Source organism: Fusarium verticillioides, chromosome 5 (genome assembly GCF_000149555.1).
Source record: "Fusarium verticillioides 7600 chromosome 5, whole genome shotgun sequence".
NCBI classification, from domain to species: Eukaryota; Fungi; Ascomycota; class Sordariomycetes; order Hypocreales; family Nectriaceae; genus Fusarium; species Fusarium verticillioides.
The window spans coordinates 3,824,619-3,850,234 of NC_031679.1; the positions used below are offsets into that span (position 1 = coordinate 3,824,619).

Genomic DNA, 25,616 nt, shown 5'->3' on the forward strand with positions numbered 1-25,616 from the left:
CTTTCCCCTCCCCGAGCCGTCCCTTGGCCAGACATTTCAACCAACATAGGCAAAAACATGATTCTCGTGGCTGGCTGAATACACATGCCAAGGACGAATCAATATTCTCCGATTAGCATCCCTTCATTCACGGACTCTCGTAAGGGAGGAGACAACAATGCATGTGAATATCGCTCTCTGCGTACTGTATACTTCTCTCCTCGCGTTGCAGGTGTGCTATGCTACACGGGCCGGTGACCCAGTGGTACAAGCAAAAGAACCACGCAAGGGGTTTCGCTGTCTCCGCATAAAGGAAGCTTAGCTGGCTCCCAGACCCGTCTCACCTTGAAAATTCCCCCATCATTCTTTTCTCGCAAAGATGCCTCACGCTGAGAACGAAGGCACTGATTCTACGGAGCCCAAGAAGCTCATCCTGTGCTTTGACGGCACGGGAAACACGTTCAGTGGCTCCAATGCTGATACCAATGTTGTCAAGATCCTTCGAAAGTTGGATCGAAACAACAAGAACCAGTTCCACTACTACCAGAGTAAGATGCCAGCCATTGAGTTGAGATGAGGTTGCTAACTGTGCATAGCTGGAATTGGAACATACGATATCAATGAGAAGTCTGTGAACAAGGGCATCCTTGGTGAATTTGGTAGTAATATCTCAAAGACGATCGATCAAGGCTTCGGCACCACTTTTGACGCTCATGTCATTGCTGGCTACCGCTTTCTCATGCGTTACTACGAAACCGTAAGTCTCATCTCCCGAACCTCAAATTCCCAAGTTAACATTGCGAAGAACGCAAAGATCTACGTCTTTGGCTTCAGCCGAGGCGCCTACACAGCCAAGTTCCTCGCCAGAATGGTCAACAAGGTCGGTCTCCTCTGCAAAGGCAACGAGGAGATGGTCCCCTTTGCCTACCGTCTTTATCAGCGCTATCTCCAAGGCGAGATAAAAGACAGCGAGCATGCGCAGTGCACTTCCAAGCACGGCAGCTCAGAGGCAGACGCTCCCGCAAATTGCGACACCACACAGCTTCTGGGCACAAAGCCTGAAGATGTGAGTGAAGAGACGCAGGATGCTTCCAACGAGATTGAGGCGTTTAGTCAGACATTCTGTCGCAAGGAGACTAACCGCGCCGGTGAAGAGGAGAACATCAAGGTGTTCTTCCTCGGAATCTGGGACTGCGTCGCCTCGGTTGCTGTTCTCGAGCGTAAAGCAAAGATGCCCGTTCCTGTAACGGGTACAGCGACACATGTCCGTCACGCCGTAGCCGTTGACGAGCGTCGCGTCAAGTTCAAGCCCGCTCTGCTAGCGCAGGACATCAGAGCCGCAGTGCACAGCCACGACGACGAAGAAGACATTAAAGAAGTCTGGTTCCCAGGCAACCACGGCGACGTCGGTGGCGGATGGCCCGCACAGCCCGATGAGCAGGAAGATGAAGCTGAGAAGCCGTCTTTCTGGGGCCGTATCAAGAACGCGTGGCTGACGAGAAAAGCTGGCAAGGCGAGCCAGAACCTGAACAAGGATAGGTTTCAGATGAGTGACATTCCACTTGAGTGGATGATTCGCGAGGTCAAGAAGTGTGGCGAGATGGACAAGTCGCTGCAGGCGGGCGTGCATTGGTGTCATAGCCTCAAGCCGTTTGAGAAGAGTATGGAGGATCCTGCCAAGCGAAGAGAAGCGACGCATGGATTCATGCACGACTGTCTCGCTTTTGGCTACGGAACAGCCTTCTTCAAAGTCCTCATGTGGAAATTCATGGGTAAGTTTCTCCCAGACAGTCGCAATCCCAACTAACACATCCCAGAATGGCTCCCTTTCTTAACGCGCTGGGAACTCGACGACACAACAGACGCCAACGTCAAGCTCCTCGGCTGGAAGCCCGTGACATTCCCTCCCAACAAAGGTTCGTACCGTGACATTCCGCGCGGTGCAGTTCTGCATCAGTCTCTTTTGGACCGACTGCAGGAATTCTCGAGCTACACGCCTGGAAACAACCACGGCGACAAGTCGAATGCCTGTTTCAAGGGTCGGAACAAGGCGTTGGTGTATAATGAGAAGGAGGTTGAGGGGTTGTCGGAGGATGCGAAGGCGAAGAAGTTGAGTGAATCCCATTTTAAGATACACTCCGAGAGAGATACGTTGGTGTGGGAGGATGATAAGAGGCATCAGACGTATGACTTTAATCCTCATTTCAAAGGTGCTCTGCATCCTGCAATTGTTCAGTAGTGGAGGTCAGTACGGGATGGGATTGTTGACAATACGGTTGTCTGGATATACGCCATTGAGGGTAGTTTGGTTGACAGGTATAACAAGAATAGGAAGAGTTTGCAATTTCTAGCGCTAATGATGTACCAATTTGGGGGATTCCTATCAATCATCTCGAGTCGTTCCATGAGAAGTGCTAGCAGCCGTGTCCTTACCGAATCTCATCTGTGTGTGTTCTTCGTCACTCCAGAGTAGAAGCGATCGGGTCAAGCACCTTCCTCGCCGCCTTCGTGATGGTCAAGCAGAGCGGCAGTTCATCCGAAGACGAACAAGCAGACTGATACGTTGGCGGACAGTCGGGCGCTGTAGGCAGGGCATGCCATCTCGTCTGCCGCTCTTCAAGTCGCTCAATGAACGCGAGGAACGACTTGTCGCGATGATTCTCAATGCCAAATATCTCCGACTTGACGACATTGTACATGAGACTCTTCCACTGCTCGGGCGACACTTCAATCGGCACCAACACTGTGTCGCCCGCGGTGAGTGACTGACCCAGAGGATTGAGCGCGACCTTGAGCTTTTCCCCCTTGCCGGTCGCTTCAATTGCCCTTGCATCAATCGTTTTGATGAGCCTGACGTATGACTCGGCAATGCAGACGCACAGAATGCCCAAGATGCCCGCGTTTTGCAGCACGGATGAGAAGCGCATGGGGCACTTTGAGCATTCGAGAACATCCGTTGCGCGCTCAAACGTATTTCGCAGAGTCGCGAGATCATCGGGGACAATGAGTTCGGTGCGGACACCGAGGCGATTGAGGAGAAGATAGAGGATCGACAGGCATGCGCATGAAGCGTTGATGTCTGTCTGCGTGAGGATGTCACTGTGAGATTGCGCACTGCGGAGGGTTAGACAGCGGAAAGAATGGATCGTCTGACGGGGTCCTTACGGCGCAAAGCTCTCAAAGTCCGTGAGATACGGCGGTATATCTGTGTTAGTTCTGTGAGGGCTCGGGGGCTCTTCCGTAACGGTCGGTATTCGGGCGGCATTCGACTGCGCTGGTGACGGCCCGCGATCATCCTCTTGAGCAGGACTGGCCGGGGCGCGCGCTATCACGCAGGGCCTCTTGGGTCTGCCAGCGCGTTTCTGCAGAGAGTAAATACATCCTCGATTAGAAGCGGTGCATTTCGAACACACCGGGTATTCTCCTGAGCATCGGACCTTTCGCGATCCTACGGGTTGGGGAACGGATAAGCCAGATGAGACCGGCGCTCGACGTCTCGTCACTTACTACATGGCTCGCAGGAAGCTCTAGCCCTACCGGATGTAGAGATTGTAGTGGATATCGCCGGCGATAGCATTTTGTAAGGAATTGTCGCTTGTCGCGATGGGTTGGGATTGTAGACTGCGATGTAGGGAATGATGCAATTGAGGAATGGACCGAACGGGAAATATTAATGTTCCGGGCCAAAGCCGGCCCCGGACGATTTACGCCGGATCAGTGTCGGATGGTTTTACGCGGACGATTTAGTTAAACTCCCGCGATCGTTATTCATTGCTCTTGAGATGCTCTAGAAAAAAAAAACTCTTGGTATAAATAACAAATATAAACGGGTACAATAGTATAATGATCTATATAAACAAAACGCATGCGTGAGCGTCAACTCCAAAGCGAGGCGAGGCTCGCCAAGAACAGAATCGCGACACCAAAATAAAAAAAATACCAGGATATATTACATCAAAAAAAAAAAAAAAAAAAAAAAAAAAAAAAAAAAAAAGAAAAAGAAACCATTTCCGCTGTCCAACGTAAATGCAAGAAGCTTCAATAGAAGTGCATGTGGGTAGTCTATCGTCTCCTCTTCTTGTTGTTACCCTCCTCCACCGGTCGGGCTTTGGCTTCTTCGGTGGCAGGGGACTTTCGCTTCATCGAGACAGCAGCGGCAGGCTTCTCTGGGATACGGACGGCGGAATTCTTTGTCGCGCGCTTCTGGATGGCCCTCCAGTTGAAGAGTGCTGGGTCGTGTGAAGGATAGTAGTCCAGATTCCAGGTGCCCCCCTCATCGTAGTTGACCAGAGGGAGGAAAGGTCCCTGCATGCTTGGACGAGGACGAAGACTGTTGAAGCGCGCTTCGTTGCGCGTTGCAACCAATTCAGTCGGTTTGAGTGGCGGATCAGCCCGGAGCGCAGAAACCTTTGTCTCTTCGATGATATCCTGGAAACACTTCAGGTCCCAAGCTGCCATACTTGCAAAGGTCCAGCGCGGTCGAATCCCGCTCTCGGGGCTGAAAATATGTGGAATCGTCCTGGCGTGGCTCAAGTCACACAGCTGGCCTTCGTAATACTGCTGGGACTTGAGGTCGCGCACGACGATGCCGCATTTATGGAGCTCGCGGAGATTGCGAAGCATACGTGGTAGATGCTTGATCTGTCTCTGTTCCGCTTCTCGTGTTATTCCACCTGTAGGCGTTCGGTGTTCGGGGATCCAGTCTTTGACGATAGCCATGATGGGTAGATCAACTTCATCGTCCTCCATTTCCATCACCTCTACCGAGGGAAGTATGGCTCCCGGTAAGGAGCTCTGGACCGCCGCTTGGATCTGCTCGTCAATCTGGTGTAAGTAGAGGCGCAGGTAGCCGTGTACTTTGCCAGCGAGATGCTCCCGACCAAGCTCCTTGAGGCGGCCGTAGGCGCGACACTCGTTGTTGAAGGAAGTCGCATGGACACGTAGACTGTCGACCACATGCTGGGGCATCTCCTCGCTGGCGGTTAATCGCTCTTTCTCGTATCTGTCGACGTCAAAGCCTTGGTCAATGGGGTCCAGTTCGAAGTTCGGCTCGTATACGAAAACGGGGAAGAACTGAGGGCGGGCGGATTAGCACCAGGCATGGTGATTCTATTCACTGTACCTACAAGCTTGATGAGGTAGATTTTGCCATCAATCTCGGCCTTGAAAACGGCTGAGTGACAGCCAAAGCCGAGGTATTCCAGGAACTTGAAGTCGTGCTTGGTGAGATCATCGGTGAAACACTCAAGCTTTGGGCCTTCACAATCCGGGAGCGGTTTGAGCGTAGGCATTGTTGAAGTCACTGTATTGGGGGGCGTTTTGAAACGAAAACGAATGATGATGAAAAGGCAAGTTTTGGAGAGTTATTGACGTTTGTTTGTTTGTTTGTTTGTTTGTTTGTTTGTTTGTTTGGCGGTAGGGATGTTTTGCTGTCTGGTATAGCTGTCCTGGTTTCAGGTAGAGGAGGCTTGAATGGTTTCTTCGGGGGGTTAATAACTTGGAGCCAAAACGCAGGGCGATAAGCATGGCCAGACACAACAAACTGCTGTATCTCTTTCACTCACCCGCTCCTTGTCTGAACATGATTGCGAAAAGAACATGAATCCGGAAATAGCATTCCAAAAAAAAAAGGGGGTGGACAAACGACAACTGAACATGCAAAGCGCAACTCAACTCAACTCTACAGAGATACCGGTCGCGAGTTTCTTTGTTCGGCACCAGGGGAATGCGCCAGGCGGTCTCTCTAATGTCAATAGCGTATTATTAGCGGTCAGCATTGACCATCGGCAACTCACAGCTCCGCCAGTGAGAACTTGATTTCTTTGTTACACCACATAACACGCCGCAGTCTAGTTGGTCACTCAGCCCAGCAGCACTCCCCTCTCATCAAATACAGCGCTTTTTTTTTCTTTTCTGCAGCAGCTCGTCCTCTAATTTTCATGTCGCAGACTGATGAGTTTGGCGCGCCTCAAGCAATCAAACCGCCGGGCAGCCATAACAACAGGCTTGAGTCTCGTTTCAAAGGGTCGCTGCCTTGCCGTTGTGGCGGCCTACACCCTCACCAAAACCTACAAGAGCCTGCTCGCCCAGCAGGTCATGCCGCCTCGAGGGGTGAAGAATGGCAACTTCGACATCCGCACGGTTCATGACGCTACGACCATGTTTATTGAACACGTCGTCCCACGGCTTGAGAACCCCATCAGTGTAGGCGCCGCATTTTGGGGAGCTCAATTCACCCGCCAATTCCCAGCTGTCGTGGTCAAAGTGGGCAGCGATGTAGAGACCTACAATCCCCCTCTGTCCTTCGTTACGGAAGATGGTTCTCAGACTCTGCTTGTCGGTCTTGTCGTCCATGCCAAAGCATGGAACTCAAACAAGCTGTTGTACCGCGAAACTGCAGTGTCGAAACGCCCCATTTTGCGTATCGCCAAGTATTGTATGCTCGCCCGTACACGCTATGGGTTCATCATGAGCACGGATGAACTCGTAGTAGTCCGAATCAGCGGCGATGTGTTTGATACGACAGCGCCTTTCCATGTAGAATGGCGGGCCATTCCGTGGGTCGCACAGGGCCCCGATGACCTAACCTTTTGCCTGTCGCTGTGGTTTCTAGTCATGCTAGGTCTGGATGACCTTCGCCTGTCGACGTACCCTTTCTACAACGATCAGTTTCCTCCTCACATACCACCCCGCCGATCTCTGAACGTTTGGGTGCGTTGCCGTACCCCAAAAGGGTTCTTTTACCGACACCCTTCTTCTGGGCAACGGTGCGCTGAGCTTCCGGAAGGAGCTGAGTTTGAGGACTCCCCCAATGAGACCTCCTCTTAGACCTCTGGAGCGTCTTCTCGTTGTCGCAAGATCTGCCGATCGAACTCAGCATTTTTCCAATGTCGACACCTGACACGGGTCTAGTCCTCCCGACCTCGGCGCGACCATACAGTGGAGAGAGATAGCGCTTGTTCTTTTGTTTCTTTTTATTTCTTTGTCGTGCTGTCTGTCTCTTCGTTGTCTTTTCCTTGCGTCTGGCGGGTTATTGGTCGTGGTGCAGCCTTTTCCTTGCTTGTGTTTAGATCATTGTCGTCGCATGCCTGTCTTTACCTTGGGTCCTTGTTGTTTGTCTCTTGTTTTTGCCGCGCAGTATAGAAATTTAGACTAGATACCATAGAAGCAATCTCTTTCTCTTTCTCTCTCACCAATCGCTCAACGATCATGACTGTTCGCATCGCCTCACTGAAGCTTGTGATTCCTCTTCTCTCACTTCTTGCGCTAGTGTCAATTAGCGCCTGTCACCTCTCATCTCATAAACTCCATGTCCAACACTCCGCCGTCCATGAAGCCCATCCCGTCTCCGAAGCCCCGCTCAAGCTCCCCACTCAACCCGACAAACGGTCCGTCCAACCCCACAAACGGTCCCTCAAGCCCCTCAAACATGTCCCCCGCCGGTAAGAAATCCGCCTCCTGCACAGCCACATCATCCACGTTCAGTGCTTCAAAGACATCCTTCCCCGATCCCTTCAGCTCCTCTCTATACACCGCCACAGCCGTTTGCGCCCTCTGGCTGAGTTCACCAACAACACTTCGCAAAGCTCTGAATGCCTCGTCGTCAATTATCTTTAGAAGCTTGTCGAAGAGATCGAGCGCTTTTACTGAGAGGTGCTGATCAATGTGGATCGAGTTGTGGCCGGGGTTGAGAATCATGTTGGCGAGGAGGACGATGAGCGCGGAGAAATGAGAGCAGCTACATTGCCTGCGCTGGTCAGTAATATCCCGAGACTCTCTGTAACTGACATACCAAATTAAACACTCTGTCGGCGTAGCTTCCTGGAATAGCTTCATACACCCTCTGCTCACGTCCACGCAATGATTCCATCCCTCAGGTAAAGGGGGTGCTTGGTCCTGACACTTCCCAGCGCCACCAAAGCCCCTATTCTCCAGGTTTCCAACAGAAGTTATCGTAGCTCTACTAAAAGAGCTGACCCTCTTGACCCATTCAGCATTATGGCTGTAAATACCATGAATCATCACTTCCGTCAGCAGAAAAGCGTGGTGCATCTTTGTCATCTGCACAAGCTGGCTCGGTCCCACCGTCGCAGCGACATGCTCGATATGAAAGACATTTGGAATGCGCTCGTACCACTGATCAAGCATAGATTGAAGTCGAGTTACCCTTCGTTGTCGCTCCTGGGCAGTCACCTTGCTTGAGCGGTTCGAGTACAAAAGATCGTACACTTTGCCTTGTATGTAAGCTAGTTCCACACGCCTTCGATGGTAGTTGAAGTGCACCTGGCCGTTTTGCGTCCATATCAAGCCAACGCTATCTGGTGGCGCAGGTGCAGGGAGACTAATATCGATGTCTTCATCAAACTGGCACGAAGGGGTTTGCGCACGAAGACAAATGTCCTAAAAACGTAAGCTTTTGAATTTACGCACTCGAACAACTTACCTTGTCAAGAGTGTACGCAATCCAAAACACGCGCGATCTCTGCTCTGCCTCTGCAGCTGGAAACTGCATCGCCGCTTCTTGCGAGTGCAACTTGAGTCTATGCGCCAGCCTAACCGCTGTTCCAATAAGAACACTCGCTGGTTTCGGGTCGCGACTATTCTGGAACAGCATCACGATACCTAATAATATCTGAACGCCGAGCAAGTCCTCATCGCGCGTGACGAGCTCTGACACAACAGTCTGTGCATTCCTCAAACATTGATCTGCCTTTTCAATATGCACTGATTGACTGTCCCGTAGCGAGAGCTGTGGAGTGCGATATCCAATGGCCAAGACGGTCTGAATAGCAGCCCACGAAGCTCTATCTCGTGTTTCGGGCTGTTTATACCATGTCGAAAGAAGCTTCATGAACTCTGGCTGCCGAAAGAGAGGAACGACGCCGTTGAAGGTGGTGAAGTAGTGGTCTACTATAGGTAGAATCTCATCAAGAGGGGGTAATTCCAAAATGTTTGGTTGAGGACCTTGGTAAACTGCTGGGTTAACTGGATCGAATTTCCAAGCAAACCCCCTTTTCGCCATTTCTTCGAAATTTGCAGAATTGTTGAGAACTGATTCCGCCGAGTCACTTGGACTAGATTGGTCATCCTGTCTGGCAGTTTGAGCATCTTTGGCAGCGTTGAGAACAATTTGGAGCTGCTCCTCAATACGAGCCAATCTTGCTTCAAGGCCCTCTTGGCGATTATTCCTGAGATAGTTACTAATTTGAACAGCACAATCGAGAATAGGGGCATACTCTTCTTGTTGTTTAGCCCCTGCTCTGACCCTCGCAGAATTAGGCTTCCGTCTAATGATGCTAGTTCGACAGCTCGTATTATAGAGAATACAATTCGAACAATCTGGTTTTAGCATGTCACATTTGATCTTTTTCGTAAAGCACAAGTCGCAGGCTGGGGTATTTGTCAGCTGGGTTCATGTCGTAACTCGAGTTGCTGACCTTTGCGGCGATTAGACGGTGTAGGATCTATCTCAGTAGTAGACATGACTGCAATTGTTGAAATATTGATTTGTATGCTTGGGTTGGTAAGTCCCAGTGATCAAGAACGGTCAATACAGCAGATGAAGTGTAATGTTGAGAGTTTTGTTGCAGATGCGCAGTGAGATGAAGTGAGGTTGGATGGCTGACAAATTCTCCGACCCCAGGGTTCCATATCGCCTCGTCGGGCTGTCGATCATCAGCCCTAAATTTAGAACTATTGAAACGCCATAACATGACATGCATTTGTTTCAGGAAACGCAATCAATGACTCGGAATAAATACCCTACACTCTAATGACATGTCTAATCGCAATCAACCCATGATCTATCAGGCCTTGACCTTGCCGTATGGAACTTGAGGTCCCGAATACTGAATGGCACGAACAAACTCATTATTGTTCCCATCCTGTACAAGCTTCTCATACCACGCGCCCATGTCCTGTCCAAACGTCTGCACAACTTGAGCGTCGCTCGCGTCAAGTGGTTCATAACCCTTTGTAATCTGCGCGAATTGAGCCCCAGCGACACCCATACCCATCCCAAGATCATTCTCAACCATCTCAACCGGTTTAATCGCGCCCTGGACGCGTCCCTCAATGATATCACCAGCCAAACGCGGTTCCGCCGCTGCAGGCCGTCCAATGCTCACACCATCAACAACATCAAGCGCGTCTACCATGGCTCCCACCGTCCTCAACCCACCAGCGATGAAAATCCTCATCTTATGCGCTGGATCAAGCGCTTTGGTGATGGTCTCCGCCCACTCAAGAAAGAAACCCTCCCGCTGCTTCGTCGACTCTTTCTCCCACGACAACGCCATGCGCTCATAAGTCCCGCCGCTGAGCTCAACAAAGTCGAAGCCCAGTGCCTCAAGCCTTTCGCATAGCTCCCTCGCTTCATCCGGTGTAACACCGCCATCCTGGAACTCTACGCTGTTGAGCTTTGCGCTGACGATAAAGGTCGGTGAGACGCGCGCTTTGATGGCGTTTGCGATTTCGGAAATGAGACGGAGTCTGTTCTCGACGGTCTGCGTGCTGTATTCGTCGGTGCGCTTGTTGGTGGTTCGGGAGAGGAATTGAGAGAGGAGGTAGCCGTGAGCTGCGTGCAGTTCGATGCCGTCGAACCCGGCTTTTTCGAGATACTCAGCGGCGTGGGCGAAGCCTTCGATGATCTGGGCGATTTCCTCTTTTGTTGCAGCGTGCGGCTTGCCAAATGTCATTCCCATCTTGGGGTCTGCGGCTGTCAGTACGTACGATGAAGCGCAGTGGGTGACTTACCGAGTTGAACGTCAGAGGCTGAGATGGCGACTGGGTTGAACTTGTAGGGAACTTGTCGTCCGGGATGGTTCACCTGAGCGAGGAACAGAGAACCGTCCTTCTTGGCGGCCGTGGCCAATTGCTTGAACTTTTCGAAGCGCTCGCCTTCAAAGGGAGCATCGGCGGGAATGGCTGGAGATGCAGCGGCGCCGACGGAGGTGAGATCTATGTCTATATTGCCAGTGACGACGATACCAAAGTTATTCTTGCCTTCGCCCCATCTGAAGCTGTCAGTCAGGTCATCTACCGGCCCTGGGGAACTCACCGTCTGTACAGCTCAATCAGCTCCTCGGTCGGGATTCCTCTCTTGGAGACGATCTCAGGATCCCAACTCGCAAGCGACTCGGCCATGGGCGACTTGAGAAACCTGTTCTTTGCGACTCGGCCGGAGGGGTAGAGGTGAAGTTCTTGGGCCAATGGCTCTGGACTGACGTCTTTGGAGGTGTAGCGGACAGGCATTTTGATGAGTGTGATTGAAGTGGTGTTTGAAGTGGTGATTGAGATTGAAGTCCGGTGTTTGATAAGTCTTCAGCGCCGTATCGTTGCCATTTATACCCAGCGACAACCTGAATTATCTCAATTCAGGATCATTACGAAGCTGAGCATGCAACACCGGGCTGCGCCAGACTTTTCTCCATTTCGTGTATGTCCGATCCGAGAAGCAGAGTCCGAGACAGAATAAATGCTCCACGGGCTTTCAATCAGGGGTCAGCCCCAAGATAATCCAACCTCGTTGTGTCCATGGCGTTCCGTGACTGCACGTCTCTGTGTGATAAGCGCACAAGCGGCCCCGGATTTACAGTCCACGGCGTTCCACGGAGTTGAGAATCTGGTGAGACCGACCATTATTCAGCATCAAGCGCGCGCGAATTACAAATACATCAACACTTACAAATACAAAAATGGCGATTAAAGCCATCCAAAATGAAACATGGAAATTTATAGCATTTCCATTGCTATTTCTTCGAGAATAGAACGCCCTTTAGGCTTGGGCTTGGGCTTCTTGCCCCTTTTTCGCCGGGCCGACAACTTTTTCTGGACAGACGCCAGGACCGCCACAGCACGTTCATTCTAGGTTCGCGATATCTAAGCAATGCAGATCAGTAAGTTTCTTACAATTAGTCTGGTCTGAAATGGGGATTATCCTGTCTTTATTGTCGAATCAAAGAAAAAGAGAAGAAAAGAGAATTCCCCTCTACCAGCCATAATTTCCAGTCTCAGTATTCCAAACATGGTTGTTTCCCACCGGGGTTATCCGTAGAGTTTGAACTTTCAGCGTTGAGGAGCCATGTAAGAGGGTCTTAGCCACTAGGCTATTGATGAACTGAGCAATTGAGTGGGATAAGGGGCGATGACTTCATTGATTGGCGTAAGTGAGGGGACTCGGAAGAAGTAAAGAGAGAGAGAGGTCTCGAGAAGTGGCTTACTGTGGTGACAGGGGCAGCAACAGCAGGGACAGCAGAAAGGACAGGCGCCAATGGCGCCGACCATCTCCGGAAGAACAGTCTTGGCTTCTTCTTCTCCTTCTTCTTCTCTTCTCCTTCCTCCTCCTCCATATGTCTCTTGCGTTTTACTAAGTCCAATGTCAGTTCAATGCGGCGGATCAGGCAGGAATGAAGCTCACAATCCTCCCGAAAGAGTTCAAGGAGATAATCTAGTCAAGGAAAGAGTTAGTATTTGGCCATCATAATTGACTAAACCTGGGCATCCAAGAACTTACCAGAGCAGGCACGCCATTCTTCTTCCTCGTCGACAACAAAGTTCCAGTGGAATTTCCTCAGGGGGGCATCACTCCCCCCAATAACGTCACGAGAGTCCATCGTTCTGTGTCGTAAAATAAATTAAAGAAAAAAAAAGAAAGGAACAGCCAGACAGTTCCTCACGGCACGATTGCTGGTCAAACTCTTTCTTTTTAGAAAAGACTCAATTGGAAAGAAGACACACATGGTCCTCCTGGTTCCCGATTGGGAAGGAGCCTACCACATCCAGGGCGACTCCGTGGTTGGACCCCCATTTGGGAAGGCACGATAAGACTCACCCCGCGTTAACTTCAGCCAATTGTACCAACTCACACGATTCCAGCCTTACCTGTAAAAAGGTGTTCCACTTCAGTGATCAAATCTGTACATGAAAAGCGGTTGTCATATTCCTTCTAGGGGCATCAAACTCTGCCTCTTACTATGAATGCACGAAACCAACACTCAACTGTGTCTATCTGGCTGTGATAGTCTAGAGCATACGGATATTTATACTCTAAAATGTAAGAGATCGGCTTCCAGGAGGCCTCTAATTCAAATTCGGGTAAATGATCAGGGGTGGTTCAATCTCAAAAGTGGCCATGGTCCATAACGATTTGAATGGCCAAAAGACATATGGGTCATGGATTTAATCCCTCCTGTCGCTTTTTATGGAGATTCGAATCGAAATGCATTTCTGAAAACTTGATCCTGTGTCTCTTGAATTGTGGAATGAAAGAGAATATTGTGAACCAGGTCTCTTGTTCAGATCGAAAATGATCAGCTCACCGTTGTTATGTGCTTACGAACTTTGGACATGAACAACACCAACAAACCGCTGGTAGTCAAAGTGCATTATATAGATATCTAGTGGATTCAGGTAATACACTAATAGAAGAGAGTTTCCTTTTTCAAAATGACGGTCAGAGTTCGCCAGGGCAGTACTTGCTGGCTTCTGGAAGAAGGGAGTTCTGAGTAGCTGTTCTTGATCTGAGTCAACCACAGCTTCACCTCCCTTCCCCCTGTATGAATTTGGTTCCATGGTCATTTCTTGGGCCCTTGGTTTCTTTTCCATCTAATATTCTATAGCCAGCCACTGAATCACCTCTTAGGAAGATCATATTGTCTATAGATAGGTACTCAGTAGCAAAGTATCCTAATAGGACGAGGTTTGTTTACACCCTTGAGCGTTAGAATTGTCACAAATGCTAGCTACAGCGGACATTCAACCCATCTTTCCGAAACAATCGAAATGAACTATTCACACCAGAAGCGAGAATTTTGTTCTACTGATTGTCTATTTGTAACTGTTGAAGTCTGTTGTCCAATAATTGTCTGTGACAACAAGGAAAGCAAACGTAACAGGTTGCAGTCTAGGTATTCCGCTACAATATACCAGAGCTTTTTCGTTTGCTTATTTCATTCCAAGTTTGCATTACGCTTTAAGTGTAAATATTGCACTATACTGCATTGAACGATTCACAAACACTTGCCACTGTTTGCCAGTGCCTTTACTTCTCACATTGGCCCACCTTTTTCCTCTTCGCTCAGCTCCAGAAAGTCCCCAAATTCTTTCGCTCTGATTTTTTCCCACCTTCATCAACTCTCATTCATCACCCAAGATTTTCCCAAGTCTATCTTCACTTGTATCGCCTCTTCGCTTCCCATCAAGACAAAGCTATCCTCCATCGCCATCATGGCGTCTCCTGGTCCACCCTCAGGCCCTCAAGAATCGACGTCCGGCTCTGGTCGAGGACGACCAAGCCGTGGCCCAGATCCGCGAGCACCTTCATACGCTTCTGTGGCTGGAAACGGTGCTCAGTCCACGCAGCATGAAAGTCCTTTTCCAGCAGGTGCCCCTCCTCAACGCCCTGCTCCAGTATATCGACAAGGTCCTCCTCCAGGGCAACTTCAAGGTCCGTCACCTGCTCAGCGTCAAGGTCCTCCTCCAGGGCAACTTCAAGGTCCGTCACCTGCTCAGCGTCAAGGCCCGTCACCTGCTCAGCGTCAAGGTCCTCCTCCAGGGCAACGTCAAGGTCCTCCACCTGCTCAGCGTCAAGGTCCCCCACCAGGACAGCGTCAGGGATCCCTCCCTCCAATTGCCCTCCCTCAGCGTCCCCCTCCGATACAGCGCCAGGTTCCTTTGTCTGCGCAGCGTCCAGGGCCTTTGCCAGTTGCTATTCCCCAGCTCCCTCGACATGGTGCGCCTCCCCAACAGCCAGCCTTTTCTGGCCGCTCTCGTCCTCCCGCCGGTTCAGGAAGCCCGTATGGTCAGAGCCAACAAGCACCGAGTTCTCCACGATCTAGCGATATGTCTGGCTTGCCTCATGGCTCCCCACTCGCTCAAAAGAGAAATTCACCTGCTCGATCACCGAGCATTAGTGCTCTACCCCGTGACTCGGTCTCTGGGAGCCCTCTGAATCCTAGCAGAAGTCGTCAGAGTACAGCGGGCAGCTCATCTGTCTTGCCAACAACCTCGCCTGCATCTGGAAAGAGCACGCCTTCCCGGCCGCAGGCGTTGACAGCGGGTTCCCAACAGTCACCTGGGCAGAAAGAAAACCGTCTCGTTACCAAGGCAATTCGTGTTATCAAGGCAGTCAGTCCAGCAGATGTCCAGGAGCTTTCGGATACTGTCGGCCAAGCACTTTTCATGACAGTAGAAGTTGGAGATGTCGGAACGATCAGCAATACTGAGTACCACAAGAGTTTCCAGGGTAGTAAGTATCCGTTGGTCAAGCTCTTTCGCCAAACGGAGCTTGCTACTGAGCCAGTGCCTCGAGCCCCTCTCGGCGGTGGAAAGTGTTTGATCCCAGCATCCTGCATCGAAGTTGGGGCCGTTGTGACAGATAGCCCCGGACTGGTCCACGGCATCGATCTCACGGTTCCAAGACTGTCCTTGGAAACGACTAGTGTTGCGACCTCCTCCCCCATCAGCAAGTTTCTTGAAAGCTTTCTGACAACCATGGCAACTACAGAGAGCCGAAGTATCTTGAAAGCTCTTGGAGTTCCCACCTCGGTTTTCAACTTGGTTGAAAAGAATGTCATTCGGGACACGTTCATCAAAGGATTTCTCAATGGTAAGTGGCCTCACATTTGTCAGCAGATTAGTCTAACCGAATCTTTAGGTATGTCCCTGTGCGATAGCCTGAAGATCTTCCAGGACGGTATCCCCATGATCAAAGATATCTGGCGTAAAGGCAGATATGTTAAAATCAACTCCCCTCAAGACCCGTTCAACAAGGCAGGGACTTACTTCTACCTCCTCATCTACTACGACGAGGAGACGGGCGACGTCGGTCTATACGTCGGCAAGACGGGCAGTCTTTACGACCGCTTCAAGCAGCATTTACTTGCATTTTCGGGAGACAATGCAACTTTGCATTACCGAATGGTCCGTCAGTTGCTTAGCAAGGGCACCACCCAGCGCTTATTCCCAATCACATTCTTTCCAGAGGGATCGTCCAACCATTCGGCATTTTGTGCATGGGCAGAGTCATTCCTTGCTGTCCTCTTTGAGTGTTTCAACCCCGTGATGCTAGGCGTACAGGTTCCCATGCGGGCAAACCAGACTTTCGGCGCCCTTCCCGACTGGGGTAGAACTGCCCAACAAGACGCATGGGCGCGAGCCTACACAAGACCTCTGGCCGAATTCATTTTAGATATCGGGCGCCAGGTCAAGGATGCGAATCTTTCTCTTAAGCCATTCAACTTACGTGACCGCTTCATCGGCTTGAACTGGGCGGTTCCGCTGGGTGGCGGTCTTTGGCACGACGCGCATCTTTGGATTCGGACACCCAGTCCCGCTGAGGACAGTAAACCCGCTGTATGGTCCTTCAGGACAAGCCCCAAGCGCCTCACGGTGGAGAACCGCATCGCACTCTTCTACGGTCGAGGTCGAACATACCCAGCCAAATTTCGACCCGTCGTTCCTGTTCAAGGGACTTCCCTTGGACCAGGATCCTTCGTCAACGTGGTGGTTGAGATTACAACTGATCCAGACATCAAGCACCCCAACCCTTTCGTCAAAATTCCCATTGTCGGTCCGTTCGACTGCTGGAACGATGCCTCTCGGCTCGGAATTCGCGTCGAATTCCAAGACAAAGGCCAATGGAAGACGCGGTACCTGAAGGCTGACTCTTTCGCCATGGTGACTACAAAGGTCTCCCAAATGGATATTTCTGACTTTGAGGAGGAGGTCCACCAAATCGAACTTGGCTGGCTTCATGTTGTGAAGATCATGGCAGCGCTATTGAATTGGCAATGGCAACCAGTCAATGCATTGAGCAAGCAAGTCTGGAATCCATATGCCTGCCGGGTGCGCACCATGGAATTTGACTTCTTCAATCAGCGCCTCATCATCGGCGATACCCAGATAGTCAACAAACCATGCCCCAAGCTGTTGACTCTGGATGAAACTTCTGATCTTATTGAGAAAAAGTTCGGTAGCGATGTCTCCATTGGAATGATTCCTGATGTGATCCTGGTCAACCCAGAATGTGGGCAGATGCGGCGTCAAAAGTGTGACCTCTGCTGCATGGTTAGTTGCCCCTATCTAGTTGATACTCCATACCGCCTTCTTAATACTGACTTGAATCAGCTACCTTATGCTAGAATATCCCAGCGATGCATGGAGAGAGAAGCGCTCAAAACTGTGCGGGGCCTAGGCGTATTTCAGTGCCCGTTTTCAGCCGCATTGGGGCGTTACTGCACTTTCACGGACAAAATCGAGGACCGAGAAGATGTCGGCGACCTTGTGTACCTGCCTCGGGATTTTTACCCTGTCCAGCTGGCGATGTCCCCGCCCAACCTGTTTCAATACCTTGAAATGGAGGAAATGTCGGCCGAGGAGGCTATTGAGAATGAAGACGGTCAGGACGACGATTAGTTTTTCGGGTAGGATTGATGTGCGCTTAAATGCTCTTCCTTGTATTGTAGATGGTGCTTTGCCAATCGCGAGTTGTCTTGAGACGTTGCAGGCTAGCTGCATTGAGCGCAGAGCTGAACCACTGTGAGGGCTGCCAAGAGTGCAGATCAGATAGCATAGAAATAAGGCACATCAAATAATCCACCAAGTTAACAGCAAAAGTTCCATAAGTAGTGAGTGTCTTTAAGAACACATATCGCAAGAAGCCGTAGTTATTTACATATGGTATTTTAAGTATATATAGTATAGAAATATTAAATAAAGTAAAAAGAATATAGATGAAGGTATTGGATAGGAGATCTAATAAACTCTTTAGTGGTTGCTGTGCTGTGGATTCCTCGTCTTGACGTGAAGCAAGCTTTTGTGCTGCAAAAGTAAGAGTGCCGACTGTTAGTGACAATCTTTTTGCTAAAGGTGCCAACATCTGCCCAAGCTGCACTCCCTAGAAAGAAAGCTAAATATCTTACCGATAAAAATACTTCAGAATTAATGAAGTCATTAACAAAGAGAGATACTGTATATACAATAAACGCAGATTACAGAGCAGCTTTCAATTGGTCTAGGTACATGTCATTTAACACCGCATCCGCCCCACCACCCTTCAACAGTAGGGCACACAAACTCAAACACCAGGCATTCTTTGCCATCGTGAGGACTTCGACTTTTAAAAATTGCAATGAGTCGAGCATCAGAAACAATATCTCAATTGCTATATCATGCAAAATGACTTGGTTGGCTGAGCTTGTCTCGGTGAGAGACCCTGCCCCTTTAGCATCGCCAGATATCTTGAACCGAGCCGGCCATGCTGGGGTTCTCCCACTCTGAAAAGCGACAAGAGCACTCTCCAGCATTGAGACAGAGAAGAAAACCCAGTTCAAAGGCTTTTGTTGCAGACCCAAAAGCGATAGTCAGGACCATCAGATACCTGGTGTTGCCAGCGGGAAGGTGATCCCTGTCATAAAGTTAGTGGCAAAACAAGGGTATATAGTCTCTAAAGTAAGACAAGCTTTCGTCCTTCGGGACATCAGGTCAATTTGAAACGATACAGGTAATTATTCCAAAGCACCCTCGTTCGACTCACACTAACATCACCCAGAGAAGATTAGCATGGCCCCTGCACTAAGGATGACACGCTCAATCAAAGAGAAGCTACCAATTTTTTTTTTTAAATTCTTTTTCGTTCTCTTGTGTTAATTTCGTTCTATCGTTATTCTTTGCTGTCGCAGTGTTGCGTGGCTGGTAATAGCTCATGTCGCGTCGCGTCGATCAAACATCGGAAGAGCGGGGCCGTGTTTGACCGGAGCAGGCTGGCGTATGCCGGTCTCGCCCGACACCTCGCTTGAGCCCTTTTAACCTGAAGATTAATCTGATTGGCTGGACCGGGTATGCTAGTCTGAATGTACAGAAGATAGCTAGTCAATCGACTCCCAATTCTCTCCCCATTCATATCAGTTCTGCGTCCCAAGCCTCAATCTTAAACTATTAACTTTGTTCATCGCCACTTGTTTGTCTATGACTCGATTTGATATACTGCTCACTGACTGCCAATTATTAAGCTGGGTGAACTTCCAGGCAGCAGGCGAAAAAGGGCTAGGAAGGTCAAGTTCTAAGGGCCCGAGAAAATAGTGATAGAAATGCAATAGAGCTCTAGCAATTATGAGATTTTTTTTGCAAGACTGTTAATTGCCAGTTTTGCATTTATGATTTACATGTCCTGCATGCTAATAACAGATCATCTTAGCAGATTCTTAACTCTATATAGGGTAGAATGCCAGTACTTATAGCATGGATAAATGAATGCTTATCGCTACTCCCAAAACCTTGCCATTTCGAATCCCATCCTTCTCAGGTTATAAAAAAAACATTACCCTAATCTCATCTTAAAATGGTTATAAAACTATCAAAACTCATTAAATGATTACCAAAAAAGAAAAATCTCATCTTAAAGTGATCATAAACTCATTAAAAGTCATCAATTCTTACCGCCCGTGCTCCTCTCACAGTCCACTATGACCAAGAATCTTTCCTTGTCGGTCACGTGCAAATAACCAGCCTCTTAACGATTGAGCGCGAAATCGAGAGACAAAGGTTCGTTTTCTCGCTAGACTATGATGCTTCTTCTTTCGAGATGAATAAAGTGTGTATTTGCGAATAATGATGACAGGCTTTAGTGAGAGATGGTAGATGCAATACTCGTGAAACGCGACCTGACGCGACTTGCTTTATAGCATGAAGCTGAGTCTTTGCACTGGTGCAGCACTGTTAATAGAATTAGCCAGAGCGCACAATTAATTTGAGCATGAGTCCATGCAGGTCATTGTCTCAGAGGCCGTGTGTGCTGTGGTGATACGATACTGTAAAATGAAGCTATTCAGAGAGGATCTGCACGTCAACAAGCAGCCACCTCATCCAGATTTGCGTCAGACTGCTAATCTCACATAAAAATGCAGAGCGAATTCAATTACTGGATCCAATCGATGGCGCATACTGTCGTTCGATATTGTCATCGCGTTTTATCATAAGTGTACTCATCCTTCGGATTGAACCACGTCGCAGCGATCTTCAGAATCTCTCAGTGTGAACAGCACCAACTACCTCCCAATGTTAAATAACAGATCGACATCAAAACACCAGATAAATTACACAATGCCTCTCTCTGTTGACTCAATCTGCATTACAAATACACTTCCCCCGTCCGGACGCCGCCACCATAAGCCGGGCTAATCCTCCCGCAGCACCCCACAAAACCTCACCAATTCGTCCGTTCTTCGTCCGCATTTCGTCCGTATACATCATCACCACCTCTCACCATCTCACCCATCCAACCCATTCAGTCCCCTTCATATTCACCTCTTCGGCCGAATAACTCTCCTACAAACATGTCCGAACCACCCGCCAAGCGCCGCAAAGTTCGAAAAGGAACACGAAGCTGCTGGGAATGTAAATCTCTCCCCTCCACTCATATGCCGTGACGGCGCTTACATGCCTAGGCCGCCGCCGTAAGATAAAATGCCAGTTCTCAAAGGAGGACGACCCAATCTGCATTGGCTGCACACAGCGCGAGACAAGCTGTATATCACAGGAATATGTCCCCACGCCGCCCGCCGCGCCCCAAGACAAGCGTCTTGCGCAGCGCCTCGGCCGTCTGGAGGAGCTGATGGAGAAGCTAGTCGACAAGCCGCTGCCATCGCCAGAATCAGAAGATCCCGCGCTGGAGCGGTTCACGCAGCATACGGCTGATGTGTTTGAGTCGTCGGTCGTGGATAACGCGCAGCAGATTCTGGACCAACCTGACGCTGCGATCGTGACGCACAGGTTTCCTAGCAGGTCTGCAAAGGCGACGCATGTTTCTGCGCAGCTGCACGCGCTTTTCCCGTCGCAGCAGATCCTGTATGCTATTTCGCAGCAGAGCCCTGGGGCGCGCTTTGTCCTGGCCATGTTTTACTCGCAGCAGGATCAGATTGATGGGAAGCCTGAGCCTTTGTCGGCACTGGCGCAGATACCACCTGTGACAAGCCATCCCGCCATTCTCGCCAAACGTCTTCTACAACTTGCCGTCTGTCTGCAGCAGATGCCTCCGTATTTCGATGGGAGTACCCTCGGGTTGAGTAAATCGCCCCGCGAGACGATGGAGGAGTGGATTGCCGTTACTGGACGACTAGTCACGTCAGACGATGACTTTGTCGGGTGCTTAGAAGGTCTCGAGTGTCTGATCCTCCAGAGTTTCTACCAAAGCGACGCAGGACATTTGCGAAAAGCGTGGCTGACAGGCCGTCGCGCTCTAAACATGGCGCAGCTCATGGGCATTGATCGCAAGAGCGCCAAGTCAATCAAATCCGTAGACCCATCATTCAGCAACAAGCATCGCCCTTCACCACCAGTCATTTGGTTCCGCATCAACTGCAACGACCGCTACGTCTCGCTCATTCTCGGGCTGCCAATTGGCTCTCGCGATAACAGTTTCGCAGAGGACAATGCTCTCGTGTCGGATGCACCGAGCGACAAGCTTGGCAAAGTGTACGCCATGATGGCGGGCAAGATCGCGGATAGGAATGAGCTCAAAGGCAGTGAGGCATATGTCCTCACGCAGTCCATCGACATGGAGCTTGAAAAGGCGTACAAGATGATGGATGATGGTCTGTGGTGGAAATTACCCGACATGGCGATCTGCTGCGGTACATCCGACGCGTCAGGCGACGGGATGAGCGTGATAAAGCTTCAAATCCGACATTTCTCGCTTCTAATCCTTCTCCATCTTCCCTATCTTCTTCGCGATCGCGGCCAACGACGATACGAGTATAACCGCGCAACATGCATGCAGGCAAGTCGCGACGTGCTCGACCGATTCCTCGAGTACCGCAATTGCTTTACAACATCCATATCAGGCCGACACGTCGATTACTCCGCCCTCGTGGCGGCCATGACGCTCCTGCTAGGATACCTCGGGTGGCGCTGGCCAGGCTACGAGACAGAAAAAGAGCACGACAGAGACCTGGCCGAAAAGACACAGGAAAGGATGCAAGAAATGGGCGCGCTAAACAACGACCGGCTCTGCATCGAAGCGGCGGAAACAATCCGGCAGCTTCTGCCCATCGTGCAGAGACAATCAGGCACGAGCGGAGAAAACGTCCATCTCAACGTCCCGTTCCTGGGTACGGTGAACATCAACCCCGGCCCGACGCCGCCCGCCTCCACAGCGAGCATGATGGCGTCCAACAGCACCACGCCCAGTGGCAACGTCGACATGTCACAGTTCCCGCTGTCGTTCAACTCGCCAAGCTTTGGCTCCGAAAACTGCGACCTCTCCACAACGTGCGCCTTTGCGCCTGATGTGTTGGACTCCAACTGGCCCTGCTTCACGGCCGACCCAGAGGATTGGGCACTGCAGGGTGTGGACACTACGTACTGGACTATGCTCAACAGCAGTATAGCATGAGGATAAAGATATGTATGATTATGATATTTATACCCAAGACGAACCAATAAAACACCAAACGAATGCATCCAATACCAACGTGTAAAACAAAGGGACTAGGCTTGTCTAGCCAGGGTATCTCCACCAGGTAACCTCCTCAACAAACGCCACAAATGAGATCAACTCCAGTTCCGGGTGCATGTAGTTTGAGCGCATAGGTAGTATTCAGTCCTGTAAGCCTTCTACCAGGGCCTCACGGTCAACATCAACGGTAGTGACCTGAGCGGGCGCGCCCTTTCGTTTCTGAGCAGCCCAGTATTGATGAAAGCCAGGAATCGACCCGGGCTGGTTGATACCCGGCGTCCGGTTAATATTCCTGTCCTTTTCCTTCTCCGCAGGTTTTGGAGGGGCATTTTCACTACTGCCCGAAGCCCAAGGCCTCCAGCCAACCCATTTTCCTATTCCTCCTGCGGGGCTCCCTTGGGGGGTGTCCGAAGGAGCTGGCGACGCAGATCTGTTTGACCCAGGCCTGTTAAGTGGGTTGGACACAGTTCTACTTGAGGGAAGACCAGCGAAAGTGTCTCGGAGGGCAGCGGTGCTTCGCTTGGCTGCACCTCTGTACAGTGTGGGCTGCGCTGTGACGCCCGTGACGACAGCTTCAGCGCCACCAAGTGGTCGAAGGGTGAGCTGGCTAGGCCGAGCCTTGAGCGTGTGAATGTCAAGGCCGCCGGTAAGAGACATGATGGATTCGTGAGAAATAGCTCGATGAATCCTTGGACGCGGCATGTATTCGTCTCTATTGTCCTCAGAGCTCTCGACGATTGAGCTCTCGTCAATTGACGGGGTGTTGCCGAGATCGGGTGTCTCGGTTCGAGACATGACCTCCTCGCCCTCATTTTCATCCTCCTCATGTATCACATCATCATTAAATTGACGCGAGTTTTGAGGCGGCGTGCCTGGATCAAGCTGGAGGGAAGGTGCTTGAAGGCTGAAAGCCGAAATGTCAGACGGGCCTTTACGGTGCGTCCGCCAGGTGGGCGACATGGGGTCAAAGCTCGTAGCTGGCGACATTGGATAATCGCTGTCGCCAAAATTCGAGTCAAACATCGAGTTTCGCAGATTCGATCGTGGTGAACTTGGTACGGACGATGCGATTTCAGAAGGTTGCTCTGAGAGCATGGACCATCTCTGTTTGGGCATCGAAATGACAGAGTTGGGTTCTTTGGTGTTAATGGAAGCGAGGGCAGGCAGGGCAGGCCCCAAGCTCCAGCGAGCGGAATTTCTTGGGGTTGATGTGCCAGAACTTGTCGAGGCTGAAAATATACTAGAATTCAAGCTCGCACGCTTCCGCCTCATTTTTTGTTTGTCGGCCTTGGCTGAAACATGATAATGGTGGTGGATGTGGAGCTCTTGCGAAATTCGAGGAGTCGTCGGCGGCTCATAAGCCTCGAGTTCGTCTTTGAGAGTCATACTGCTATCGGCGATTGGCTGGTGGGTGACAAGTTGTTCTCGCAGAGACTGAATCTCATCGTTCGAATTGAGAAGCATCTCCCGTAGCTCAGCCATGCCAAGCTGTAGATTGGCATTGTCTTGAAGAAGATCCCGAACGAAATGATTGACGACAGAATTTCCTGGCTTGGGTTCCTGCAGTGTCTTTGATGCAGCTGCACCTTTTAGACGACCGGCGGCTGTATTGAGCTGCTTCTCAACTTGACGTTGACGCTCCATTCGCCCAATAACCTCGGCATGTCTTTGTCGCTCCTCTCGAGCTTCCTCTTCCATCCTCTCCAGCTGGTCCTGCATATCCATGATACCGCGTTGCGCCTCCTTGCAACGTTGTGCATGTGTTCGAGCATCTTCTTTCGTCGACCTCAATTCGTGATAGAGATCGTCCTGTTCGAGTTCCAAGAGGGAAATGTGCCTCTCAGCATCTTCGGCTCGCAGGGCAGCAGACTCGAGTCTTCGGACGGCTTGTTGGGACGACAGCAGACTTGCTTCGAGTGCTTTGATCTTTGTATCGGATTCGGAGACGGTGTTGTTGAGCTGTTCAAGCTGGTCGAGGAGATTACGATTCTCCTCAATTTTCAGGGCATTCTCAGCCTCTAATTCCTGCTTGGCCATTTCCAGACGCTCTATCCTGGAGGAAAGATCAAGACGGTCCCTCTCCGCGTCGGCCATATATGCTTCATGTCTAGCGAGTAGAGCCTACAAGGGAGACAGACAAGTCAGCAGTGTGATGGGGCATTGACGTGTCTAGCGGGGACTGGCATGCGGGACATGCGGGTGTTTAGGCGGTGGAAGAATTGGCAGCTGTATAAAAGCAGAGGAATGCCCCAAAATTGAGGACTGGTACCTGACTAACCTGACCAAGTTGTGCCGCGGTATGGACATCTTTTTCGACTGTTTCTAGAATGGAGCAATTTTTCTTGAGGAGAGCGCAGTCGATTCGTCCGCAGCAGCAAGTCATCTCAGAGATATGCGGCTCCGGCCCAAAATCCGGCCTCTCCATGATGGGCGGAGCGAAATCGGAGATGGAGAGGCCTTTTGAAGCTTTGATTATTGTACAGATAATAGGGTAAAGAGTTGGCGAAGGGTAACGAAGGCGGCGGAAGACAAGGGATCGGTCGGCAACATGATAATACTGTAGATCGAAGGAGATAAGGAATGATTGAAGGGCGAGATTAGAACATGGTCCGTCGGCAGCTAATGTTGGACTCGTGACGAGCCAGAGTCCAAGGCAAGAAGATGATGACCGTCTCGTCGGGTTCGAGTCGTTTTGATGGGAACGGCTGGTGTTTACTGTTGAGCCAAACAAAGAGGGTCTTTGTTTGTGTATAATTGGCTGAGGTTGTAATTGGTATGTGGGCTCCCGCGCGAGTCTAAGTTGGGTAGGAGTGGAGTTTTGTTCCTGACTTAGCGAGATCGCCGAAAGTTGAAGTTTTGGAGTAAACAAAGAAGTGATGCAGATAAATATGGACAGACTGCAGTGACGACTTGTTTGTATTCGTAGGTGTTTGCACTGCGTGAATAAACAAGGCAGATGAGGCCTCAAAAGAGACCAACCTCAGCCACTTGCACAAGCCATGTGATGCAGAGATGGCAAGGGTAATAGGCTGCGAACAGTTCAGTTCGTGCCGGGGATCTCTTAGGCATTCATTAGGGGCGGAGACTCTGGACTCGGTTAGCGCGATAGAGTTGCAGGGAAGACGTGTTGAGCGCTCGCGATTCCCTCATTTCCTTTTCGCGTGTGATTGGATGTGGAATTCAA

The 25,616-nt window shown here is 50.4% G+C and overlaps 11 protein-coding genes across 12 annotated transcripts; 4 read left to right on the forward strand and 7 right to left on the reverse strand.

Moving 5' to 3' along the window:
- Window positions 1-358: 358 nt before the first annotated feature.
- On the forward strand, window positions 359-2,218 carry FVEG_09295 (hypothetical protein; the record flags this gene model as incomplete). The annotated part of the gene is made up of 4 exons (XM_018898287.1): window positions 359-527; window positions 576-736; window positions 785-1,751; window positions 1,797-2,218. 4 exons carry the CDS (start codon window positions 359-361, stop codon window positions 2,216-2,218), a joined length of 1,719 nt encoding a protein of 572 aa, XP_018756138.1.
- Window positions 575-3,610, reverse strand: FVEG_09296 (hypothetical protein). The gene is made up of 3 exons (XM_018898288.1): window positions 3,487-3,610; window positions 3,145-3,427; window positions 575-3,093 (listed from the first exon to the last, which is right to left on the reverse strand). The coding sequence occupies exons 1-3, from the start codon at window positions 3,554-3,556 to the stop codon at window positions 2,439-2,441; spliced, it is 1,008 nt and encodes a 335-aa protein (XP_018756139.1). The 5' UTR covers window positions 3,557-3,610; the 3' UTR covers window positions 575-2,438.
- Window positions 3,611-4,041: 431 nt separating this feature from the next.
- FVEG_09297 (hypothetical protein) lies at window positions 4,042-5,270 on the reverse strand (the record flags this gene model as incomplete). Its single annotated transcript, XM_018898289.1, has 2 exons — window positions 4,042-5,052; window positions 5,106-5,270. The coding sequence occupies 2 exons, from the start codon at window positions 5,268-5,270 to the stop codon at window positions 4,042-4,044; spliced, it is 1,176 nt and encodes a 391-aa protein (XP_018756140.1).
- Window positions 5,271-5,931: 661 nt separating this feature from the next.
- Window positions 5,932-6,807, forward strand: FVEG_16552 (hypothetical protein; the record flags this gene model as incomplete). The annotated part of the gene is made up of 1 exon (XM_018905800.1): window positions 5,932-6,807. One exon carries the CDS (start codon window positions 5,932-5,934, stop codon window positions 6,805-6,807), a length of 876 nt encoding a protein of 291 aa, XP_018756141.1.
- A 465-nt stretch (window positions 6,808-7,272) lies between these two features.
- On the reverse strand, window positions 7,273-9,462 carry FVEG_09299 (hypothetical protein; the record flags this gene model as incomplete). The annotated part of the gene is made up of 3 exons (XM_018898290.1): window positions 7,273-8,379; window positions 8,423-9,369; window positions 9,417-9,462. 3 exons carry the CDS (start codon window positions 9,460-9,462, stop codon window positions 7,273-7,275), a joined length of 2,100 nt encoding a protein of 699 aa, XP_018756142.1.
- Window positions 9,463-9,785: 323 nt separating this feature from the next.
- FVEG_09300 (hypothetical protein) lies at window positions 9,786-11,232 on the reverse strand (the record flags this gene model as incomplete). The annotated part of the gene is made up of 3 exons (XM_018898291.1): window positions 9,786-10,690; window positions 10,735-10,994; window positions 11,039-11,232. The coding sequence occupies 3 exons, from the start codon at window positions 11,230-11,232 to the stop codon at window positions 9,786-9,788; spliced, it is 1,359 nt and encodes a 452-aa protein (XP_018756143.1).
- A 612-nt stretch (window positions 11,233-11,844) lies between these two features.
- On the reverse strand, window positions 11,845-12,593 carry FVEG_16553 (hypothetical protein; the record flags this gene model as incomplete). The annotated part of the gene is made up of 4 exons (XM_018905801.1): window positions 11,845-11,859; window positions 12,201-12,346; window positions 12,398-12,427; window positions 12,494-12,593. The coding sequence occupies 4 exons, from the start codon at window positions 12,591-12,593 to the stop codon at window positions 11,845-11,847; spliced, it is 291 nt and encodes a 96-aa protein (XP_018756144.1).
- Window positions 12,594-13,976: 1,383 nt separating this feature from the next.
- FVEG_16554 (hypothetical protein) lies at window positions 13,977-16,995 on the reverse strand (the record flags this gene model as incomplete). Of its 2 annotated transcripts, none has more annotated exons than XM_018905802.1 (2): window positions 13,977-14,434; window positions 14,507-16,995. In XM_018905802.1, the coding sequence occupies one exon, from the start codon at window positions 15,567-15,569 to the stop codon at window positions 14,946-14,948; it is 624 nt and encodes a 207-aa protein (XP_018756145.1). In that variant the 3' UTR covers window positions 13,977-14,434; window positions 14,507-14,945. The 2 variants fall into 2 exon arrangements, with proteins under 2 accessions (XP_018756145.1, XP_018756146.1); XM_018905803.1 differs by having other exon boundaries at window positions 14,483-15,569.
- Window positions 14,342-14,929, forward strand: FVEG_09301 (hypothetical protein; the record flags this gene model as incomplete). Its single annotated transcript, XM_018898292.1, has 1 exon — window positions 14,342-14,929. The coding sequence occupies one exon, from the start codon at window positions 14,342-14,344 to the stop codon at window positions 14,927-14,929; it is 588 nt and encodes a 195-aa protein (XP_018756147.1).
- Window positions 16,996-20,173: 3,178 nt separating the features above from the next.
- FVEG_09303 (hypothetical protein) lies at window positions 20,174-25,421 on the forward strand. The gene is made up of 2 exons (XM_018898293.1): window positions 20,174-20,373; window positions 20,424-25,421. Exons 1-2 carry the CDS (start codon window positions 20,313-20,315, stop codon window positions 22,367-22,369), a joined length of 2,007 nt encoding a protein of 668 aa, XP_018756148.1. The 5' UTR covers window positions 20,174-20,312; the 3' UTR covers window positions 22,370-25,421.
- FVEG_09304 (hypothetical protein) lies at window positions 22,309-25,493 on the reverse strand. The gene is made up of 2 exons (XM_018898294.1): window positions 24,711-25,493; window positions 22,309-24,553 (listed from the first exon to the last, which is right to left on the reverse strand). Exons 1-2 carry the CDS (start codon window positions 24,855-24,857, stop codon window positions 22,574-22,576), a joined length of 2,127 nt encoding a protein of 708 aa, XP_018756149.1. The 5' UTR covers window positions 24,858-25,493; the 3' UTR covers window positions 22,309-22,573.
- Between the last annotated feature and the right edge of the window lie 123 nt (window positions 25,494-25,616).

Excerpts from the sequence above, each read along its gene's own strand:
- FVEG_09304 (XM_018898294.1), bottom strand. The coding sequence starts at position 24,857 with ATGGAGAGGCCGGATTTTGGGCCGGAGCCGCATATCTCTGAGATGACT. Across the intron at positions 24,554-24,710 it reads CCGCGGCACAACTTGGTCAG|GCTCTACTCGCTAGACATGA; the intron begins GTTAGTCAGGTA and ends TCTCCCTTGTAG.
- FVEG_09303 (XM_018898293.1), top strand. The coding sequence starts at position 20,313 with ATGTCCGAACCACCCGCCAAGCGCCGCAAAGTTCGAAAAGGAACACGA. Across the intron at positions 20,374-20,423 it reads AACACGAAGCTGCTGGGAAT|GCCGCCGCCGTAAGATAAAA; the intron begins GTAAATCTCTCC and ends TTACATGCCTAG.
- FVEG_09296 (XM_018898288.1), bottom strand. The coding sequence starts at position 3,556 with ATGCTATCGCCGGCGATATCCACTACAATCTCTACATCCGGTAGGGCT. Across the intron at positions 3,428-3,486 it reads AGCTTCCTGCGAGCCATGTA|GATCGCGAAAGGTCCGATGC; the intron begins GTAAGTGACGAG and ends CCCAACCCGTAG. Across the intron at positions 3,094-3,144 it reads GACTTTGAGAGCTTTGCGCC|TGCGCAATCTCACAGTGACA; the intron begins GTAAGGACCCCG and ends AACCCTCCGCAG.